The sequence below is a fragment of the Juglans microcarpa x Juglans regia genome, chromosome 1D (genome assembly GCF_004785595.1).
Source record: "Juglans microcarpa x Juglans regia isolate MS1-56 chromosome 1D, Jm3101_v1.0, whole genome shotgun sequence".
Classification (NCBI taxonomy): domain Eukaryota; kingdom Viridiplantae; phylum Streptophyta; class Magnoliopsida; order Fagales; family Juglandaceae; genus Juglans; species Juglans microcarpa x Juglans regia.
In genome coordinates this window covers 22,225,989-22,249,933 of record NC_054594.1, presented here as the reverse complement: position 1 = coordinate 22,249,933, position 23,945 = coordinate 22,225,989, and the positions used below count along the sequence as shown (strand labels likewise).

Sequence of the window (23,945 nt, the reverse complement as noted above, 5' to 3'; positions counted from 1 at the left end):
GCTGATAATTTTTTATTTTTTATTTTACTTCATAATTAAGTAAGTGTTTTTTAATAATATTGTGAGTTTTTTTATTTTTTAAAAAATATTTAAAGATGTTAAAAAATTCATATAAAAAAAGTAAAATAATAAAAAAAAAAAACACAAAATGCATTAACGGGAGCTCCGAGCGGTGGGCGTAGACCCACCCTTAACCAATACTTGGAGATCTACTAGAACTAGTTGTTTTCATTTTAGACTCTGACTCAAATTATTACAACAACATTATTTTGTAGGAGTTTTTTTTTTTTTTTTTTTTTTTTTGGTAGGAGGAACTTTAAAAGAAATTATTTTGTAGGAGGTTATGACATCTACTGGGTATGGTATATAATTGTTGATCAATGTTCCAAATTTCTTGGAATTATTAAAGAAATATATTTATTTAACAAAATTTAAAATAATAAAAGTTCATCGACAAGTTGTGCACTAGTGCACATGTGTAATTTCTTTTTCATATTATACGACAGTATCGCGGAGAAAGATTGTGTAATCATTTATGGATCATTCTGCTTAGAATAAGAAAATATTTATTTATCATCTATTTTTTCATCATATTTTCATCATATCATAATGTGATATTAAATAATAGATTTATAAGTGAAATATAATAAATTATCTCTAATCATCTAATATCACATCATAGAATGATGGGAGGATAATAAGAATTGAGATAATAAGTAGCATTACTTAAAATAATACACTAATAATCACTTCTTTAATTATTAAGTTAAAACAAATTAAAATATATATATATGAGCGATTAAAATGATGGGAGAAATCCATTAGACATACTATCATTTTCCTTTTTAACAACTATCAAGAAATCTAAAGCGTTGCTGATATGTTTTTCAAGTAGAACTCTTTTAATAACTATGCAGCGAGAGAATTCGAGGGGCAAGAGGAAAGCTATGTTTGTTTTCATAAATGAGATGAGATGAGATTGAGATTAAAGTTAAAATATTGTTAGAATATATTTTTTAATATTATTTTTATTTTAAGATTTGAAAATTTTGAATTATTTATTTTATTTTATGTAAGAATTTAAAAAAATTGTAATGATTAGAAAAAATAAATTGAATTAAAATGAACTGTAAAAATAAAAACTAGGCCAGCGACACTAAATAGGGAGGCATCCTTGGTTGAGCTATAAAGATCGCACCAAGCACAAAGGCCAGATGAACTCCTGAGCATTAAAGGCCTTACACAGACTGCAGTCCTTATTGATAGTGGGTAGCCCACCTGGAGCCCAAGATGAAACCTCGACAAAATAAAAGCTTGGACAAAAAGGACTACCGAAATCGCAAAAGATAACCCAACTGCGTACTCATGAAGATTATGTACCATTATCTTCGAGAGATGGTATATTTATAATTTTAAAATGTGTAAATTTTATTATCTATTTAAAAAAAATAATTAAATTTTAAATTTATATATAAAAAAAATTATTTTTTAATGATAGATTCTATTTTTTTAAAGGTAGTGCACGAGTCGACACACCTTATAATCCTTCAATACCCAACAGTAACGTTATGATACTGCTATGAATTACTCAAAAGATAAATAGTTTGTATAAACCTCAAATAGACAAATCTTGTATAAGATTTTGTAAAAAAGTAAATGCCACTCTAAAAAAGTGTAAAAAAAAATATTTTTTATTAGTGAAATCTACTTTTTTATTAAAAGAAAAACTTTTTCGATACTTGTTATCTAGGACTTGTACCGAATATTACTCTTTTTTTTTTTTTCTTTTACTCTCTTGCACTTGGTCTACACGCGAAATTGGAGTCCTAAATTGACAACTAAACACGTTGAATGAATTTGATTTTGTGCTAATTATGATTAATTTCGAAAGAATAATAATATACTTACAACTCTTTATAATTTTATTACAATCCAAATCAACCAAAGCAAAGCATGTCACTTTATTAAAAAGAGTTATTTTATTCACTAGCCTTACACCATGGACTTATTGAAGGAAGAAAAATAGGAAATATAAAAAATACAAACAGATTTGTAATATATGTGTTATGAACGTGTTTCACCGCCACCACCTCACGGTCACCTGCAACCAAAGTGTAGAGAGCACGAGAGTTCGAGTGAACGTCTATGATGTATAAGTCAGTAATTTGAGGATAATGATAATAATAACAATAATTTGATCCCTTTACTTACCTGAATTTTTCCTTTATATAGAGGTCCATGAGTTATCTTTGTTCCCTTATCGGCTAGTGGTTATCCTTATTTGAATTCAAATTTAGAGATGATGATTCATCTCTTAACAGATTTGAATAATAACCTCTTTTATCTTTTGCATAATTATCCAGTCGGTATTGGTCATGGGTGAGATTCTCTTTGTACTGGGTTGAGCCTTTCGGTTATGATACAAGCTTTAGTCACTAGTAATGGCCCAGGTCTATTTTAGGGGCTAACCGGTTGGGATGTCCCTCCAATATGGTTATTGAGTAGAATTTTTCTTAGAGATGTAAGAAAGTTGCAAGAGGGATTTATGGTCTAACATGATTTATAAGTTTGTTTATATAACCAATGAGGATTAAGAATGATCGGATGGATTAGCAGAATTATTTAAAAATTTAAATAATTTATTTTAATATAATTGTCTATAATACTTAAATAAATCATGACTGCTACTCGCGAATTCTGCTGCATTTTTCATGGTTCAATCTTTTATATATTCAAGGGGCTCTCTCGCTTGATTGGTTGTTTGGAGTAACTATAGCTCAATGAGGGTCATCTATTATTTATTTATTTTAATAAAGAAATGGTCCCACTTCCAACTAGGAGACGACCAAACCCAGTAAAAGAGGGTAAAAACGCGTTTATGGCAACAATTAATGTTGAGTGCCGTGGTTGTTTTCATCAAATTAGCACTATTAATATTTATTTGCACTTCCTTTTATTTTATTTTATTCATTTATTTACTTTTGTTTGAGCAAAGAGGTATTGCTATATTTGTGCTAATTGCCCCTTTTGGATGCTCTTAACAGTCTATAACCCATTTTGTTTGACCTTTCTTCCACTCCTCAATTATTTTTCAACCACTCAAGAGTCTCTTTTGTTTTTTCCCCAACTGCCTTTTGAAAAGCTTAATAAGCCTACTTATGATGGCAAGGAGGGATAAAAAGATTCTCCACAGTTATTAGGGTTGGGCAAAATTTTATAACTCTTACCCCGTCCAACACTCACTTCATTAGAGTCAAAAAAATTAAATTTTAGAGTTAAGAGTTAGAGTTCGAAGTTGAACAAGATTCTGAACTATTGACTCCAACACTGATAGTTATACTTAATATATTTTATATTACAACAAAAATGATAGTAGGCGAGTAGCCTAATGGTTGGGGCGGTTTTTGATAACTCCATGAATGGAGTGCGTGTGCTGTCGAGACTCGAGAGTGAGAAGAATAGAGTGTTGTCGCTCGAGAGAAGAATTGGGTGCGACGAAGATGATGGTTGAACTGAGACTGATAGTGGCGCTATAAGTAAGGCTTTGTGTGTGGTGGCTGTGATCAAGAGAGAGGTGAGATAGGTTTCGTTAGGTCGAGAAAATAGAGGAGATAGATCAGATTTGTGGTTTGAGCTCCGCTCTGTGTGTGGTGAGGGAGCTTGAGACAAAGGAAAACACAACAGATCTAGGTGGCCTTCCTCAAGTGGGTCTCGGGTAGGTTGTGTTGTTCGTGGCTAGTGTTTGATGTAGGAGTGCCCAATCGACATTGTCTATGCGTGAAGGTGATCTTAGCAATGCTAAGTGGCGCTTGAGGGTGAAGGAGGTCCGATCGGGGCTGGTCAGCACTTCTCAAAACTTCTTCTTCAGATTTGATTAGTGGTGCTAAGAAATTTCTTAGTCTTTATTTGGATGTTGTTTGGGTGATGGGAAAGTGCAAGTGGGAGAGAAAATGAATGAAAAAAAAAAAAAACCGACTCTGAATAGGCTTCGACTCTTCTCGGAGTTGAAAGTCGAAGTTGAGGAATCCGACTCTGCTGAACTCGTAGCCCACCCCTAACATTATCTTGCTTGCTAAATAGATTTTTATCAGAATTTTAAGTTTTGGAGTTACTAAATTAACTCCAAAATGTATAATATGGTAAGATAGTACTATAAAATATATTATTTACAAAAATTCTATGTACTGTCACTTTTACGTACTCCTTTGCACACTTCACTAATGTGATTGACTGCATCACTTTTTTTTAATATAAAATAACTATTTTGATCAATCATATCAATAAAGTATGTAAAAAAAATATAAAAGTGACTGTACGTAACATAACTCATTTATTTATAATCATCCTATTCAATCTATTAAGCTACATTAAATATTCAATAAACAATACAGCACCTATTTGTCACTCTAGTCCTCAGCGTTAAAACTCTAGAGCATTTAAGTCCTATATTTTATAGTTTTCACAATATATAAACCTCACAATAATCAGTTTTGTCAATAAGTAATGTGGATCTAATTATAAAAATTATTTGGGTTGAAGTAGATATTCTTTTTCATCCCTTTTTTTAAAAATAATTATTGACACTCAAATATAAGAGAAGGGTAGGTTGCAATATACATTAACCCTATTATAATCAATTTAGTATATAAATAGAACAAAGAAAGAATAATGATACACTATAATCTTATTTATAAATTTTTTATACGATTATATTTTAAAATAAAAATATTTACTTAATAAGTCTTTTTTTATTTAACAAACCCGTGGAGGAAACCGTCAAAGAAAACGGTTTCTGAGTTTCTAACGAATAAACTAATGAAGTATAATTGGGAGTCATAACTGAAAATGATACACTATGTATTACAAGAAAATTACTTATTTATTATTAGTTATCTTTTTTTATAAAAATGATTATATCTGGGCAAATTGAGTCAATTCCAATGTTTTAAATTTCGTATCGTACCAGCTGTATTGGGGTAGTGACCGGCACATGAAAAGTATGTATTTCGTATCGGATCAAATATCGGCCGTACTGGTACATTTCAGTCAATACATGCAGGTTTTCAGTGTATCGATCGCCGGCCAGTTCAATGTACCGATTGAAATTAATTTTTTTATAATTAATACAAAAATTTTGACTTTTTCATAATTTTCACTCAAATTCTCACGTGAAGATTATTTTCTTAATCTTAAAAGTATTATTTTCACTCAATACAGCACCTATTTTTTAAATAATTGGATTGAAAACTTAGAAGTATTATTGAGTTTTATAATTATGTGTTTTAACTTTTTAAGACTTGCATTGATGTTATTTTGAAATATATTTTATATATATATATAATTAATTTATTATATATAGAATATCTCGAATGGTACCTGAAACAGTATCGATATCAAAATTTTTCATTTTAGTGCCTTAACCAAAACAACTATTGAAACGGTATTCAAAATTTTGGTCTATTCTCATTATAAATAATTTTTTTTATCATGAATAACACATTATAAATGCTCAATTTTCTTATAGCGAGTCTATCTCAATTGGTTTTCATTTTCTTTTTAGCTTTCTTGGATTTGATTTTGGTCAATATGGAATTGAACCAAAGCAGACTGCAGAATGCACTTTTTATTGAATTCAACATGCTTTAAGCACTAAGCGGGGCTAGTTTGGATCTCAAATTCATTTCAATTTATCTCAACTCATTATTATAGTTTTTTAAAATTTTAACATAAAATATAATAAACAATTTAAGTTTTCAAATCTCAAAATAATAATAATATTAAAAAATAATATTTTAACAGTATTTTATCATCTCATCTCAACTCAATTCAACTCAATTCAATATCTAAATACAGCCGTATATAAAACAGCTCATATCTGTAACTAAGCATTAGCCTTTAATCCAAAAGAGATTAATGGAGAAGAAAACAATTATAACGGCCTTTGGGTTGATGATGATGATGTTGATCCTAAGCGCAACTACTGCAAGAGCCGATCTATGCCAGGATGCATTGAAAGCTTTGTTGCCTTGCATGCCGTTCTTGACGGGTTCTGACCCTCCAACACCCAGTGCTAACTGCTGCCTAGGCGCAAGCGAAGTGCTGAATAAAGCTACGACCACCGAAGATCGCAAGGCTCTGTGTGTCTGTTTCAAAAATGGTGCAGCCCAGGATGGTGTTAAGTCTGATAGGGCTGAACAGCTTCCCGACCTCTGCAAGATCAAAGTTCCGGTTCCGATTAAACCCGATGTGGACTGCAAAAAATTATGATGATTCTTTAAGGATCGAGTGGAGATAACAAATAAAGATGGCGAACATGCATCGATAGAGCAACATATATGGCCAAAATATTGGGTTGTAAACATTAATATATCGGAGCTCGACTCTTTTTGGTTATCTTATATTATATATATGCATGAAAAGATAAATTAAACGAATAAAATGATTCCTACTTTCTTTGCAAAAAAAAAAAAAAAAATGCAGCCGTATATGAATTCAATTCAAATCTCTATTTTAAATACCGTACCGTACCTACAGGTACGGTCAAAATATGCCGTACTGGCCACTGATCCGATACAAATATTACATATATTTCGTACCGGCCGTACCGACCTATATTTCAGCCTGTACCGGCCTGTATTTCAGCCCGTACCGGTCGATATTTCGGCTTTTAATTTTTTTTTCATTTTTTCAAACTACAAATTTATTTTTTTACTCTCAATTCAGACTAGACTATTTATAATTTATATATATGTATTTATATATAATTTATTCATATATAGATTATTATTTTAGAATATAATTTATATATATTTATATATATAATTTATTCATATATTGACTATCCCGAAACGGTACCGGTACTGAAATATTTCGTTTTAGTATTTTGACCGGTACGACGTCCGGTATGGTATTCAAAACATTGGTTCAAATCTCCTAACTGGGCCAAATACTTTAAAGAAAATAAAATAGGATCGGAAATGCTCTCTTTAGGTGCGGTTTGGATAGTGAGATGAAATGAGATGATTTTATATGAAAGTTAAAAGTTGAATAAAATATTATTAGAATATTATTTTTTAATATTATTATTATTTTAGAATTTGAAAAAGTTAAAATTATTTATTATATTTTGTGAGAAAATTTAAAAAAATTGTAATGATAAGATAAGATAAAATGAGATGAAATACTTTCACTATGTAATTTTAAAGGATGATGCTACAACTCCCGCTGTGAGCTCCCGCTGGAGCTATAGCATGTATTTTCACATGTTTTGATGTGTTTTTTTTAAATTATTTTTTATATAGATTTTTTTAATATTTTTTAAAAATAAAATAAATTAAAAACATCATTAAAAACATTTTCTTAATTAGAAAATAAAAAAAATATTAAAAAATACTTCCTTAATTATGAAGTAAAATAAAAAATTATAAAAAAATATTTTTTATTTTACTTCGTGATTAAGAAAGTAATTTTTAATAATATTGTAAACTTTTTTTATTTTTTAAAAATATTTAAAATTATTAAAAAAATCTATATAAAAAATAATTTAACAAAAAAACACATAAAAATATATGTTAGAGCTCCAAGTGGGAGCCCCAGCGGGAGCTCTACATTATTCAATTTTAAATACAAATAGAAGATATACAAATCTTAAGTACTTCTTTTAAAAACAATATACCTATAATTAAAATGTAAGTTTTTTTTTATAAGAATCCTAAAATTACTCATTTTTTAAAATAAATTATGTGAAATTTATTCATTTTAAAATTATATAAATTAATTTTTTTAAGAATAATGTTAGATACAAGTTTTAAATAGACAAGTTTCATACAAGCCTTTTATAAAATAATGAATCTCACTAATAAATAATAATTTTTTTTATACTTTTTAAAATAAAGTTTACTCTTTTATAATGATTTGTATAGAATTTATCTATTTAGAATTTGTATAAATTATTTTTTTATTTTAATAAGGTGCGTAGTATACTAGTATGTTGTAGCCACGTTTTGTGCAGTTACGTCAGCGAACAAGATATGGCGGAATCTGTCCTGGGCTCGTCATTTGATGGTCTTTTAAAATGTAGTAGTTTCCGTAATCTAATCGATTGGGACATAGGAAATATCTTCTCCTCATCTTTTGTATTTCTAAAGCTTTAGCTATTGGATCCTCAATCGGTCACGTACTTTTCGGACATAAGAGGAAAGAGGGTCCCCCCAACCACTCTTATTTTTTCATGCAAAAGAAAGTGCTCTCTAATTTACTTTTGTGTTTTTCTGGGTAATATTTGCATTCATGCTGTTATATTGCTGAACAGAACATGGTGGGATCAGAGAGAATTTTTATTGGCAGCCGGCCCTAGTTTGGAGAGAGATTCCTAATTCTCTCCAGAAACTACTATCAAATCAAAACTTGTATAGATGCTTCCTTCTTCATCCATCATTCATCTCCTCTAATTTTCTTCTTTTTTTTTTTTTTTTTTTTTTTTTTTTTTTTTTTTTTTTTTTTTTCTTTTTGGTTGTTTTTTCAAGGCTAAATATGACAAAAGGCCGATCTGTTGCTTTCCGGCATCCAACAACCACCACGCACCTTATTATAGGTGTCCCAAGATGCCAATCGTTCAGACAAGTGAAGAATTTTGCCGAATGGCGTTGTGTGTGAGCCACAGACACGATTCAAAGTGAGTGCTTGAAATCTACGTGTCACCGTTAAAAATATTCTTTTACCGTCACGTGTGGTTTTTCTAAGTCCAAGATTGCATAATGTTTAAAAAATAAAATAAAATAATAGAACACGGCGGGATCAACTTGTCATGTGATGATCTGTTACAAATGTCTCAATTCTCGTAATCTAATCGGTTGGGCCGTTCCAAATATCATGCTACTGCTTATCTTTAAAGGTTCAATTCTTTGTATTTGTCCTGCGGTGATTAGAAGATGACATTATTTCTTATATGAAAAATACTTTAGTTATAAAAAGGTTATACGAAAAAAATTATGATTTGATATGATATATCAGATTATAAAATTATTTTTATTGTAAAATAAATTTAATAAATTTTATAAAATTACGTCAGTTTATTAATTTATTTTTATATAATTTCTTTATATATGTAATAATTTTCTATTGGTATAGGATGAAGATTCTAAAGTTTTTGTTTAAATTTGTCGATTTTAAATAGAAAATAGATAAACACATGATGTGTATTTGATAATGTCTTCTAGTGTTAAATACAAAATTAGTTCCCCTCCCCCGAACCCAAAAAAACAAAAAAAACAAAAAATAGTTAGGGGGGATCTTCAAAATCAAATTACTTAATACTTACTGTATTTTTTTTAATTAAACTTCTGATTCATTGTGAATCGAGGATCGAACAAATTAATTTCTGCATTAAAACTCCATTAGTAAAACGTTAATTATGCTGACATGGCATATCACATGGGACACGATGCGTCGGAAAAATGAAGAAGGAAGAGAAACGATGCAAATGGAATTGCAAATACACGAAACTATATATAAATTTGTATAGCTAGACATAATTTTATTATTATTATAAAATAGATCAATTTATAAATTTTATTTTTATAATTATTAGAAGGCCGCCAACAGGGAAGGAAGGAGGGAAAGCAGCCAACAGGAAAACAGAGAAGAGTTTGCACTTCATTTTCATTTGAAAGAAAATAAAGTTAAACGCACCGTCCGGGGGTAGTGTGTAATGGTCAGCACCGCATAAACGCGGTTTCGGCTAAAGCTATTGTCCAGCTGTCTCTTAGGCTGGCGGCCCCCACCGCCAATTCAAATCCAGCTACTCTGCTCTGTGCGGGACTGCACCAGTCCACCCTATTCCCAACTATTTTTCTTTTTTTTTTTTCAAAAACATCCTAGTATCATTTACTCCTCCTCTCTCTACCTCTTTAACATCTCACTCTTCTTTTCCTCCGAGCGAGGGAAATAGAATTACAGGTTAAAAATAAAAAAAAAATTAACAACTTTACTAATAGACATATATATAATTTATTTTCTCTTTAAATACGTTAATAAATATTCATTTATTTTACATTTATAAAAAAAATTATAATCTAATGTATTATATTAATTACGTAAGTTTTTTTTTTTTTTATAAATAATTATATTTGAAATCTTTTACACCACAGCATACACATAATATAATTGATTTGAAAAATAAATTTTAAATTTTAAATCTTATGAATTAAATTATACCATAGGAATGATGTGTGGTGTAAAGACTTTCAAATGACACTTATTATTCTTTTACTTCATATACAAGTCTTCGACCATTTAAACAACTAATGTATGATTTTGCCTAATGAACTGAAATAAAATTAAAAAATTAAAAAATATGAATTATGATAATCACGAGAACAAAAGTGTCACCGATATTTTGCATTATAACTTATTGATAAGTTTAGCAATTTCCTTTTATAACTTACTAATAAGTTTAGTAATTTCCTTTGGGATTGAACTGCACCAGATTATAAGATTGCGTTTGAATATTAAATTGAATTGAATTGAGTTGAGTTGAGATGATAAAATATTGTTAGAATATTATTTTTTTAATATTATTATTATTTTAAAATTTGAAAAAGTTAAATTATTTATTATATTTTGTATTAAAATTTAAAAAAATTATAATAATTAATTAAAATGAATTGAGTTTAATTTAGTTTCCAAACGTACAACTTCCTTAATAATTTCCTTTGGAATGGACCCCGTCAGATTAATAAATTCAGTAATTTCCTTGGTAACTTATTAACAAGTCAATGTCACACAATATATGGCTAGCAATAATTACTCGCGCCGGATTAGCTATATCTTAGCAAAAATAGATATGTGTTAGAGGGAAAAAAATATATCTATAAGTATAAAAAACAACTGATATATATAATGAGCATTACAATATTTATTATTTATTTAAAATTATTCAAAATATTTCTATAATTATTAGTAAATATTATAAAACTTTCCAACATACCTTAAATGTTAAAGGTAATGATATATCTATAATTATTTTATACGTAATTATTTTTTTAACTATTTTACAATTTATTTGAAAATTAATTAAGTTATTTTTACCGCATCTCTAAAATAACTTCAATTTTTTAGAATTATTCTCATTTTTTATTAAATTTATAACATAATTATAAAACAAATTTTCCAATGGTAAATACTTATAATTATTAAAATAAGAGTAATGCTACATATACTTACAACTTTTACTTATACTTTTACTTACAATACTTATTTTGTCAATTTTATTTTTAAATTTAAATTTTGCATTTTAAATTTTATAATTTTTAATATATTAATTACTGACATGTAAAAAATTAAATTTTTTTATAATTTTTTTTTTAAATACAAGTAATATTTTTCTTAAATAATTATTCTTCCTGAATATTAAGATTTCGTTTAGAAACACAATTCATCTCAATAATTTTTTTAAATCTTAACATAAAATATAATAAATAACTTAACTTTTTTAAATTTTAAAATAATAATAATAATAATAAATAATATTTTAATAATATTTTATTAACTCAATTAACTCACTTCAACATCGAAACGCATTCTAAATGCTTGTAACAAAAGAACCTTTTTAAATTTTTCTTTTCATGGTCTCGCTACTGGCATTAACAAAAGCATCTGCCGCAGCAGCCTCCCAAGAAAACTGACCTTGATTCATCAGGCCGTGACCCTTATACCACACCTCCATGTCACTGTAGAGCTATTTCCGTCGTGCCAAAAACTTAAAACACATTCTCCAAGACAACACTCGGTCGCTTGCTGCGCTTCGCTTCCGTCGTCTCCACAAACATCCCCCTCATCTTTCTCTCTCAAAATGGGTCCGCTGAGATCCCTGCCTCGTCTCACTACCTTTATGTTCTCCGTTCTGATCACTCTTTCATCCTTCGCCACCGCCGATGATGCTGCTGTCATGTCCAAGCTCCTCGCCGCCCTCAAGCCCGCTCCGTCCGGCTGGTCCGCCACCACTAGCTGCTGCGACTGGAAGAACGTTAAATGCGATTCCAGCAACCGTGTAACCTCCATCAACTTGGCTTCTAAGTCTATCTCCGGCACTCTTCCCTCCGATCTCGGCTCTCTCACCCAGCTCACATCTCTCTCTCTCCAACGTAACTCCTTCTCCGGACCCCTACCCTCCCTTGCCAACCTCTCCATCCTCCAAGAAGTCTACCTCGACCAAAACGATTTCACCGCCATCCCGCCCGACTTCTTCCAAGGACTCACCAGCCTGCAGACGTTCAGCTTGGACGACAACTCAAATCTTCCAACCTGGACCATCCCCACCGAGTTGACTCAGGCGACTAGCCTGGTTACGTTTTACGCCAGCAATGCCAGTGTTTATGGGTCCTTGCCGGATATCTTTGCCTCCTTCCCTAGTTTGAAGGATCTACGGCTTTCTTACAACAATATTACTGGCCCTCTACCCAAATCTTTTGGAGGGTCCGGGATTCAGAACCTCTGGCTCAACAACCAGCAAAACGGGATGTCTGGTACCATCGACGTTTTGTCTTCAATGACCCAATTGAGCCAGGTATGGTTGCAGAAGAACCAGTTCACGGGTCCGATCCCGGACTTGTCGAAATGCACAAGCTTGTTTGATCTTCAGCTCCGCGACAACCAGTTCACCGGCGTCATCCCAGCTTCATTGATGTCGATCTCCAGCTTAAAGAACATTTCTTTGTCTAACAATGTGCTCCAAGGTCCTCTCCCAGAGTTTCCGAACAGTGTGACGAGCACTATTGACGGTACCAATAGCTTCTGTAAGAATACTCCAGGGCTTTGTGATTCGCAAGTGACGACATTGCTCGAGGTTGCAGCGGCGTTGGGGTATCCGATCAAGCTAGCGAATGCTTGGCAAGGTAACAACGCATGCGACGGTTGGAGTTTCATTACCTGCGATTCGCAGGGGAAGATTACCACTGTAAATTTCGCGAAGCAGGGTTTTTCTGGGATGATCTCACCGGCCTTTGGGAATCTGACATCGTTGAGGACATTGGCTCTGGCAAATAACGATTTGACCGGTTCGATACCGGATAACTTGGCCAACTTACCGGACCTTCAGGTTCTTGACGTTTCAAAGAATAACCTAAATGGGTCTATTCCGAAGTTCGCATCGACGGTGAAGTTTACTTGGACAGGTAATCCGTTGCTTGGAACGACTACCCCGAGCTCTGGAAGTGGAGCCGGAACTCCTTCTACGGACTCGAATAGCACAACACCGAGTGGTTCTCCGGCTGGAACGGCATCTGGCGGTACTCCGGTCTCACCCGGTATGATTGCTGGTATAGTTATTGCTGTGGTAATTTTCGTTGTGGCTGTATTGTTTGTTTCGATTAAATGTTATCTTGGTAAGCGGCATAGGAAATTTGGGAAGGTGGAGAATCCTGAAAATGGGGTGAAAGTTGTTAAGAATGGCATAATGGGTGGTGTGAACGGGTATGGAGGAGTGCCTAGTGAATTGCAAAGTCAGAGCAGTGGTGATCGTAGTGATCTTCATGTTTTCGAGGGTGGAAATGTAGCTATTTCGATCCAAGTTCTTAGACAAGTAACTAACAATTTTAGTGAAGAAAACATTTTGGGTAGGGGAGGATTTGGAGTTGTCTACAAGGGAGAATTGCATGATGGTACCAAGATCGCTGTCAAGAGGATGGAATCTGTGGCAGTGGGTACTAAAGGAATGAATGAGTTTCAGGCAGAGATTGCTGTCCTTACCAAAGTTAGGCATAGGCATCTGGTTGCTCTTTTAGGATACTGCGTTAATGGCAATGAGAGGCTTCTGGTGTACGAGTACATGCCTCAGGGGACTTTGACACAGCATTTGTTCGATTGGCCTGAGAATGGGTGCTCTCCTCTTACTTGGAAGCAAAGGGTTACAATAGCATTGGATGTGGCGCGTGGAGTGGAATATCTCCACAGCTTAGCTCAACAAAGTTTCATTCATAGAGATTTAAAGCCCTCTAACATACTTCTTGGGGATGATATGAGAGCCAAGGTTGCGGATTTTGGTTTGGTTAAGAATGCGCCTGATGGCAAGTACTCTGTCGAGACGCGGTTGGCAGGGACATTTGGTTATCTCGCACCTGAATATGCAGGTAAGAAAAGATGGAGACTTTTATGTTTTTGTTTTAATTTACTTGCAAAAAAAAATTCATATTTACCAGCATTTTCTGGTAAAATTACCTGGGATGTGTAACTATTTCACTCTTGTCCAATTTCTGTTTGATGCTTCTCAACTGGTAGAATTGTAATCAGTTTGTTTCCATTTTATTAACCAATTGTTTGCATTAGGTAAGAAAGATGTTATTTAAAAGTGCTACCTTCTTCTCGGCAACGCCCAAAATTCCCAAGAGGGAAGGAACGCAAATAGTATTTGTATGATCAGAATGATTGGAAATATTATCTTCCAATGATAGCATTATATTTTCTTTGGAAACCTTAGTTCTCAATATAACGTGCCACAGGGAGGATGAAATTTTGATCACTTGCATTTCGTTCACCAATAACTAGTTTTGCATTGTCATGTTGTCAAAACTGTATTCTCCAACCAAGTTCTTTGTTTGCCGATGAGGCTAGGTGTTATATATCTATACACAACAACCTCTGGTATTTCCTCTGTAGGGGTGGGCTTTTCTTTTTGTTTGCTTGTCTCGTAATGTTTTCTGTCGCGATGTTTTCCAGCTAATCATTACCAGTAATCCTTATTTCTGGAAAGTTATTATGAGCACGTCCATGGTTTTGAGTTAACTAATTTTTGTTGTGAATCATCCTTGTCTGCCTTGATGAACTCCACTAGTTTAAGTTGCTCAGATTAGATACTTTTAAATTGTTACAAAAGATTAAAGTGAGTCTTCAAAAGGATATCAGACATTTGATCCTCTTCTTATATTTTCTTTGTTTGCCAACAGCTACTGGAAGAGTGACAACCAAAGTGGATGTATATGCATTTGGAGTGGTCTTGATGGAGCTGATTACTGGTAGAAGAGCCCTAGATGATACTGTGCCGGATGAGAGGTCTCATCTGGTCTCGTGGTTCCGTAGGGTCCAAATCAACAAGGAGAACATCCCGAAGGCCATTGATCAAACTCTCAACCCTAACGAAGAGACAATGGAGAGCATATACAAAGTTGCTGAGCTCGCAGGACATTGCACTGCTCGCGAGCCATATCAGAGACCAGACATGGGCCACGCAGTCAACATCTTAAGTCCTCTTGTAGAGCAGTGGAAACCTACTAGTCACGAAGCAGAGGAGAGCTATGGCATTGACCTAGACATGAGCCTTCCTCAAGCATTGCAAAGATGGCAAGCGAATGAAGGTACTTCCACGATGTTCAACGATATATCTCAAACTCAATCAAGTATCCCCTCAAAACCTTCAGGGTTTGCAGACTCGTTTGATTCAATGGATTGTCGATGAGTAAAAAAGAAAACAAAAATGCATAGCAAAAAATATTGAAACTGAAGAGGAAGAGGAAAAGTCGGGGCGAGCAAGATCTGAGAAAAAAAATTGGCAGGTTGCAAAGGTGTTTGATCTAGTGGTTTACCAAAGTATGCCCCCTTTTTGGTTTGTTTTGTTGTTCGTTATTTTCACAATCTATTGATTCTTAAAAGCTAACCAGTTAATATTTGGTGATGGTCAGAGGTTGTATCTGAAATATAGGAGAAGGGTACAGATATGTATGATTTTTTTCATGAAGTTTTCAAACTATTTGTATGATCTTTGAACATGTGTTGGTGCGCGTACTATTTTTTTTTTTCTTTTTTCTCTTTTTCCTTTGCTTTTTATTTTAATAGAATGACTCTCTAATGTGTAAAACGGATCTCGATCTCTTCGAATTGGATGTCTTGACCAAGAAGTAATCTGAAAGATGCAGGGGACAGAAAGTGTCTGCCATTCAAAACTCCCAAGAGTTTACGTTGACAGCAACCAAAAAGCTTTGCACAATTCTGATTTGTAGGCACCAAAGTTCTTGGATGACTTTTGTGGTTTGATCCAGCCTCGAACGTTTACTTATCAGGATTTTCTGTACCTGATTTTCTTCTGGGACTCAACAGCAAACTTCCACCGTAACTCAAGACACCTCGACTTCTTTTTCTTTTTCTTCTTTTCAAAAATTGAATATGGTATCTGAAGTGGAAGGTGACTGACCGATAATATATTAAATAATAAAATTTAATTTTTTTCATCAACTTAAATTTTTAAGATATGTGGTGATTTTATATGGTATCAGAATAGAAGTTTTAAGTTCGAATTCTGACTCTATACACTACTCTATTTAATAAAATATTTCACGTGTTGGTTTACCTATTGAGAGAAATTGTTAAGATATAAAATAAATAATAAAATTTATATTTTTTTTATTTAAGCTTTTAGAATAAATAGTGATTTTATAGCGATAGATCAATTTTAACACAAAAAACCTTGAATCCTATCAAATACTTGGTACACAAATGTTAAACTGGAATGATGGAAATGGAATCTGCAGGTAGAGAGAATTGGGTGGTGGGGTTGTTGCGGCTGCAAGTGAAATAGCACATGTGGGTGGTGTCACAAGAAAGCAGGCGTAGACAGTGGCGCATGTTAGGGTTTATATATGAATGAACATAGAAAAGTGGGGCCTTTTTCTTTGCTTTATAGATGACTTTCGGAATGCTGCACATGCGGTGGGGCATTTTTCCTCTGAACCCTTTTTTTTTTTTTTTTTTTTTTTTTTTTCTGAGTTTAGGGGTAGGTATTATTAGATGAATTGATGCTTTAGATACGCAACTGCGACCGAAATCAGAAAAAGAATCTGATTAATTTGGATGAAAACGACCCTGCTTTTTGGGTTGCAAAACCGTCTTTTGCTGATGAGTCTACAACAAGCAATGTTTTTTTCCTTTTTCTTTGTTGAGGTACGCTTCAAAAGTCAAGATTATTGGTGCCAACAAGATATGAGTACGAGCAATAAGCTCACATAGGGCATCGACCATCTATATAATATATATTAATCTCAATAACGCTAGGGTCTACATTTTAAATTAAGAGAGAATGAGACATAACGTAGACTCTATAAAATTTGAGAACTATTACAGGCATAAAAAAATTACACAAAGTAAGCTCACAAACTGATTTAGATTTATAAATTCCGTTAGATCTACTTTATAATAAAAATAACTTTACAATCTGGCATACTATATCAAATCACATTAGTTTGTATTTTATTTTTATGTAATCACTTTATAACTAAAATATTTTTTATAAAATTAATAGATGTTCGTGTGATTTCCTTGAATAACATTAAATATTTAATCAATGATATGAGGCTCACATTATCTGTCGATCTATCTCTATCTAGAATTGGTCAAGAAATCTAGAGATCTCTATCTTAAAGTTATGATTGTAACACTTATACCCAAAATTCGATACTCTTATGTTAATCTTATCCTCTATCAATTTTGAAGTCAAAACAAATGATAAAGGAACAAATCGGCATGAAAGTACGTAGGTACAAACACTGGTAGGTTGGAGGTATCAATGGAAAATGGATGACTGGTAAATTGTAAATCATGGTTAGTTTAATCTTTGAGTCTTGCTATACCCAACGAGAGTGTAGCCCGGTGAGGCCATTTGGTCTTTTTATTTTATTTTTATTTATTTTTTATATCCTTACGCATTTTAAAAAAATATAACAACATCATTAAAAAATATTTTCTTAAACATTAAATAATAATAATAATAAATTTATCGAGATCCATTTATCCATACAAGTAGGTTTATATTTACAATCTATATCAACTTATCTCAACTCATCTCACTACTATTCACTACTATTCAGCAACTTTAACTCACAAATCTCACTACTATTCACAACACATCTCATTATTATTCACAATACATCTCAACTGATCTCAACTCATTTTCGAATCCAAACAACACTGACTGTAAACTTTTTAAAAAAAGTATGAGCAGTGTTACACTCATCGAGCCGAAATAGATCCCAATAAAGGCAGTTTTTTATTTAATTTTTTTATACTCTTAAACATTTTTTTTTAAAAAAAATTACAATATTATTCAAAAATATATTTTCTTAATCACTAAATAAAATAAAATAAAAAATTTGCCCGGACGTAATGGACCCAACTCTCGGTGAGAGTAGCTAATTTTTCCAAAAAGTATAGTCTGTGATCTCTGAATAAAACCCTTTCATTAATACATCTCCAAACTATTATTCTTGAAACTTTGCTTCTTAAATCAGAGTTTAACTTTCAATCTTTAACCTCCAATAGTGTTAATATATGGAAAAAAATATTAACATTTAATTTTATAATATTTAAAAATTTTGTTTGTATCTCTTGATGGTGGTCTTCCTCAATTTGAATTTTAATGAATTAGATATAAAATTAGGAAAATGATAGGGATTCCGTTGGGATCCCGCTCCAAGGTCACGTTCCAATATTTTATTTTTATTTTAGTTTTTTTTTTAATTTAGTGATTAAAAAAGTATTGTTTAATAATATTGTAAATTTTTTTTTAAAAAAATATTTAAAAATATTAAAAAAATGATGCGAATTTTTTTTAAATATATATATTTTTCACATTATTTTTTAATACTTTTAAATATTTTTTAAAAAATAAAAAAACCAGAATATGATTAAAAAACATTTTTTTAATCATTAAATGAAAAAAAAACTCAAAAAAAAAAAAAAAAAAAAAAAAAGAGAGAGAGAGAAAGAAATTGGAGCGGGATCCCATTAGCATTACCCATAAAGGTAAAGAAAAGATAAAGTATCAGAGGAAGGCTTGATCTTTAAAATTCTAATTTTTCTAATACGAGTACTAGAGCCACTGCTGAAAGCTCTAGCCTCTAGCATGTCTTTTTTATGTGTTTTTTTCAATTATTTTTTACAGAGATTTTCTTAATATTTTTAAATATTTAAAAAAATAAAATAAATTTAAAACATTATTAAAAAACACTTACTTAATCATAAAGTAAAAAAAAAAAATATTAAAAAATACTTCATTAATCAAGAAATAAAATAAAAAAGTATTTTGTTGTGTTTTTTATTTTACTTCGTAATTAAAAAAGTATTTTAGAGATATTGTAAATTTTTTTATTTTTTAAAAATATTTAAAATTGTAAAAAAAAAAAATCTATATAAAAAAACTAAAAAAACACAAAAAAAAAATACATGCTAGAGCCCGTAGTAACTCCCAGCGTGTGGCTCTAGCATTATTCTTTCTAATATTTATCTCCATGACCTTCTGAATTACTTTATATTTATGGTCATATAATGTAGGAATAGATCACATGACTCAACAAGAGCAATACTCACACTTTAAGGGCATTTAAGGAAGCAATGGATAACATGATACAATGAAAACAAAACTCTTGATTTAGAAATTATATGTTGTATATACAATGAATATAATTTTTCATGGCATATTGTAACAGCCTCCTAAGCTATGAGTTGATTAGTGGAATGGTTAAACAAAACCCTTAAATATATATATATATATATATATATATATATATATATATATATTTTTAAAAAGCGAGATACACGCATTTTGAGCTGGCCCATTTGGATTGAGAGTTGATTTCAACTCATCTCATCTTATCATTATAACTTTTTAAAATTTCTACACAAAATATAATAAACAATTTAATTTTTCTAAATTCCAAAACAGTAATAATATTAAAAAATTATATTCTAATAATATTGTATTCAACTTTTAATTTTCATTTCAATTCATCTCATCTCAACTCACTATCTAAATCTCACCTAAAACAAAAGCTAGACATTGCTTAAACCTAATGGGGGATGAATTTAGGACATTGATTAATATTCTTGAATATTTGTCTAGTACCTAAAAGGAACTGGAATTCTTGTAAGAGATGGGCATTTCATGTGTTTTAGATAAGAAAAATTCTATTTATAAGTCAGTGTGGATAACACATATAGTAAAGTTCACCCCGCAAAAAGAGCATAGTAGGAATATCAAAGGCAAGCACTAAAACTCACTCCCGAGCAATCAACGTATGAGCCCTTGGCCCGCCTGTGCACCAAAGCTTGGGCGACCATTGAAGCTCACCCCATAGCTATGGGTGTAAGCTTGCGACCAAAGAGCTTTCAAACAAATGACCAATAACACAGCTCGCCCTGATTTTCCACCAGCAGTACTTTATTATTTAAATATGAAGAAAATTGAATTGTATTAATATTGCCTTTTGATAACTAATTGCTTTTGTTACTTTTGACATAGTTGTAAGAAAAACACTACTTACAGTCGCCTGAGGTAAACGGCTCGCAAACAGCTGCTGACATGGAAAATTAAAAACGACGCCGTTTAAATAAATAAATCTAATAAGGCCATTGTATCCCTAAATTAATAACACCACTACATTCCCTCTAAAACGTAAGTAAAACCCACAGCGGTTTCAAAAAAGCAAAGCTGCTGTTGTGGATACTCTGACGCCCAGAGATCCAGCGAAGCTGACTCTGCTCAAAACCGCACTGTTCTCCACCAGCCCAGGAGCTTCCGAAGATGTAGCAGCAATTGACGCAGGAGGGCTCACCGAAGCCTCAGGAGAAACAGGGGAAGGCGATGGCGGAGAGGTCACCACTGTCGGGGACGGAGCACTCATCAGCGGAGTCTTCACAGGAGACGACGCAGATGCGAGAGTCGTAGCTGCCGGAGACTGCGCAGGAGTAAGGACTTTCGTTGGTGGACTCGCTAGTGGAGATTTTGAGGGAGATGACGCCGGTGGCTGTGCCATGGTGGAGGCTACAGAAAATGCTACTAGCATTGCCATTAATGAAGGAAAGCTTAAGCGAGCCATTACAGAAATTTGAGAGTGAGATGACTGACTATAAGAGTGCGAGTGAGACGAAGAGAACGAGTGAGTCTATATATATATATATATATATACGGGTAGCCATGGTCATTTAGGCATTATACAGTTGTTAAGTGAGGGATTATACTTTGCCTGTCGTCACCTGTGTGGAGCAGAGGGAAGAGACCTCTAAAGAAAGCAAACTGATTCTTCGTGATCTCTTAAATTACTAAAAAAAGTAGTCAAAAATACAAATTACTAAGATATTTGTCCTTAGAAACTGTTAAATTATTTGTATACCCCAATTTGTGAATCAAAAACGAACTTAATCAAAATTTTTATATTCTTTTCCTTTTGTTTGACTGCAACCAAACGAAGCATTGTGGAGAAAAAAGCATCTTAAAAAGTTCATGGTGAGTTAACCAAAAAGACGAAGCAAACCGATGTTTTCAATCACAAAGAGAGCAAATAAATCATCTTCAAGTCTGATTTATAACCATTACTTTTTCTGATGGACAGAATTATGCTATGGTATAGGAATTCCAATCCATGGATTATCACCAAAATAGCTTACAAGTTTCGGAGATCGAAAGATGATTGTGGACAAAGCATTCAACAAAAACGTTACTTACAGTAGCCTTACGTAAATGGGAAACGAAATGGGTTTAGTCTCTCTGTTTCTGGATGGATGATGAAATCTCTCGCAGCTTAGAATGTTTTGGTCTCAGAAGCGGGAAACGAAATGGAGTCTCTCTGCTTTCGTATTCGTATTCGGCATTTTTTTTTTAATTTTATCAACTGACGTGACATCATGCCACGTCAGCCGACTGCACAGCGTCTGCATGAGACGACTGTGCGTAGAAGAACTATAGTTGTAGTTGTGATTGCAAGTCGGCCATTGCTCTAGATCATCAAGCAAGACCAGTCCGACTGACATAGTGCTCGGGATAATCGAGTAAAGTAAGAAAATAACCTTTTGCTCAGGATCATTGAGCAAGGCCAAACTGGTCAACACAATGCTTGTTATAACCAAGCAAGGTCTGGACAAAGCATTGCTCTAGATAATTGAACATCGCAAGAAAATAACTCTTACTCGGATCACCGAGCAATGCCAGCTCAATTAAAACATTGCTTGGGATAACCAAGCAGTGCAAGAAAAGAAGTCTTGCTTGGGATTATCGAGCAAGGTCGGTCTGGGCAAACACTACTCATGATAACCCAACAAGACAAGAAAAATAAAAACTCTTGTTCGAGATCATCGAGCAAAGCCAGTCCGGTCAAAACATTGTCCGAGATAACCGAGCAACACAAATTACTAGACAAGGCGAATCTGGACAAAACACTGCTAGGGATAATCGAGCAGTGCAAGAAAAGAACCCTTACTCAGGATCACTAACCAACACCATTCAAATAAAAAATACTACTCGGGATAACCGAACAAAGTAAGAAAATAACCCTTATTTAGGATCACTAGATGAGACCTATCCAATCAAAACATTGCCAATGATAATCGAGCAGAGCATGAAATAACCTAAGAGAGAAAAAATTCATGCCTTAGTAAAGCATAAATGCCAGCACTCGAAACGAGCAATGAGTGCTCACCTTGGAGTGAGCAACCTGAAGAGCAACAATGCTCACCCCTTGAAGAGTAATAGTGCTAGCCCCAAGGCGAGCATCTGTCAAACATACATGTCGTACCTAACCACAACAATCTAATGATAGAGATTTCAAGGGCTTTTTCATTACTAGAGTTGCTTTTCCAATACTCTCTCAAGTTTGGAGTTCGAGGAGCAAGATATGCAGCTAGGCCTTGTGGTATTTGTGTTGCAAAGTTGGTGTTGTCACCATCCATGGGTACTAAGAAACTCACACCCAAGCTTGCAAAAATAAGAAACTAGAGAAAAAGTAAACAATGGCTTTGTTTGGAATATAAATTACAATTTGGGATCTTATATATGGAGAGGAAGCGTCTCATAGTGGAGATAGCTGAGAATTTCATGGAACCGAAGAAGAAGAAGAAGAAGAAGAAGAAGAAGAATCAAAAGAGAACCATGGAAGAAGCGATTGTGGAATTAAAAGTAAAAAAGTAGTATAAATGTGCTAGAAAGAAGGCACCTAAGTCTTTGAACACGGCCCAAGCAAAAGGACAAAAGGGTCTCAAAGTCACAATTCCAAATATTTTAGGCAAAGGAAAAAACTGCTTTGCTTTTTAATTGTATCGCTCAATTTGATTGTTTGATAATTTTTTTTTATTTAATAATTAAAGAAGTAATTTTAAGAATAAGTTAATATTATTATTTTTTATTTTTTAAATATTTAAATATAGTAAAAAATATGAAAAAAAAAATTAAAAAATAACAAGCGATGAACTTAAACATACTATTCTGCCCGACTCTTTAGGCAAAAACCAAATATTTCTCCACGTTCGTAAAAGATAAGCACGCAATTCCAAATCTACTACTAGCATCAGTCATAGGGGATACCATATAGACACATATCAATCAGGATACCAATATTTCCTTCCAAAACACAACCTAACTCATTGTAAAATTGAATGATAAAAATGTAATACAGAGGTATGTAGATATATATTAAAACAAGTAAAAACTATATATATATATATGTGTGTGTGTGTGTGTGGGGAATTTAATGCGCTCATCACCTACCGTAATTGACAATTGAGATTAAGCAGATGGACGGCCTTGCATTTAATAATATCAAGCTCAACACCTGTCATAATGATGTATATGTTTTTTTTAATATGTCTCGCTATTTATGTATGTAAAAATATCTGGCATGAACTGATTATACCAAACAGTCACTAGCTCTAGTACCGTAAGAGGGATCTTGATAAATAGTTCAAGCCAAGAGGGATAATATCTTAATAATTATTACCAATATATATAATCGTGCTATATTATATCGTCCAGCTCATGTGTTTGTTTACTTTTTACTTTTTCAGCTGACGTTTTCTTTTGTTAAATATCTCATTGTTTGACGTTTTCTTACTAACTCATACACGTATGCATGCATGGATTTGAATATATAATTATAATGTATAGATTTGATCTGTAGGGAAGATCATCATCGAGTACG

General features: G+C 32.6%; 3 protein-coding genes across 4 annotated transcripts; 2 read left to right on the top strand and 1 right to left on the bottom strand.

Annotated features, from left to right (window-relative positions):
* Positions 1 to 5,913: 5,913 nt before the first annotated feature.
* Positions 5,914 to 6,267, top strand: LOC121241345 (non-specific lipid-transfer protein B-like). Its single transcript, XM_041139117.1, has one exon. The coding sequence runs from the start codon at positions 5,914 to 5,916 to the stop codon at positions 6,265 to 6,267; it is 354 nt and encodes a 117-aa protein (XP_040995051.1).
* A 5,418-nt stretch (positions 6,268 to 11,685) lies between these two features.
* Positions 11,686 to 15,758, top strand: LOC121266488 (receptor-like kinase TMK4). Of its 2 annotated transcripts, XM_041170338.1 has the most exons (3): positions 11,686 to 13,374; positions 13,489 to 14,126; positions 14,940 to 15,758. In XM_041170338.1, exons 1-3 carry the CDS (start codon positions 11,852 to 11,854, stop codon positions 15,446 to 15,448), a joined length of 2,670 nt encoding a protein of 889 aa, XP_041026272.1. In that variant the 5' UTR covers positions 11,686 to 11,851; the 3' UTR covers positions 15,449 to 15,758. The 2 variants fall into 2 exon arrangements, with proteins under 2 accessions (XP_041026272.1, XP_041026263.1); XM_041170329.1 differs by having other exon boundaries at positions 11,688 to 14,126.
* Positions 15,759 to 20,453: 4,695 nt separating this feature from the next.
* On the bottom strand, positions 20,454 to 20,855 carry LOC121241266 (lysine-rich arabinogalactan protein 18-like). The gene has a single exon (XM_041139000.1). It carries the CDS (start codon positions 20,853 to 20,855, stop codon positions 20,454 to 20,456), a length of 402 nt encoding a protein of 133 aa, XP_040994934.1.
* Positions 20,856 to 23,945: the final 3,090 nt, after the last annotated feature.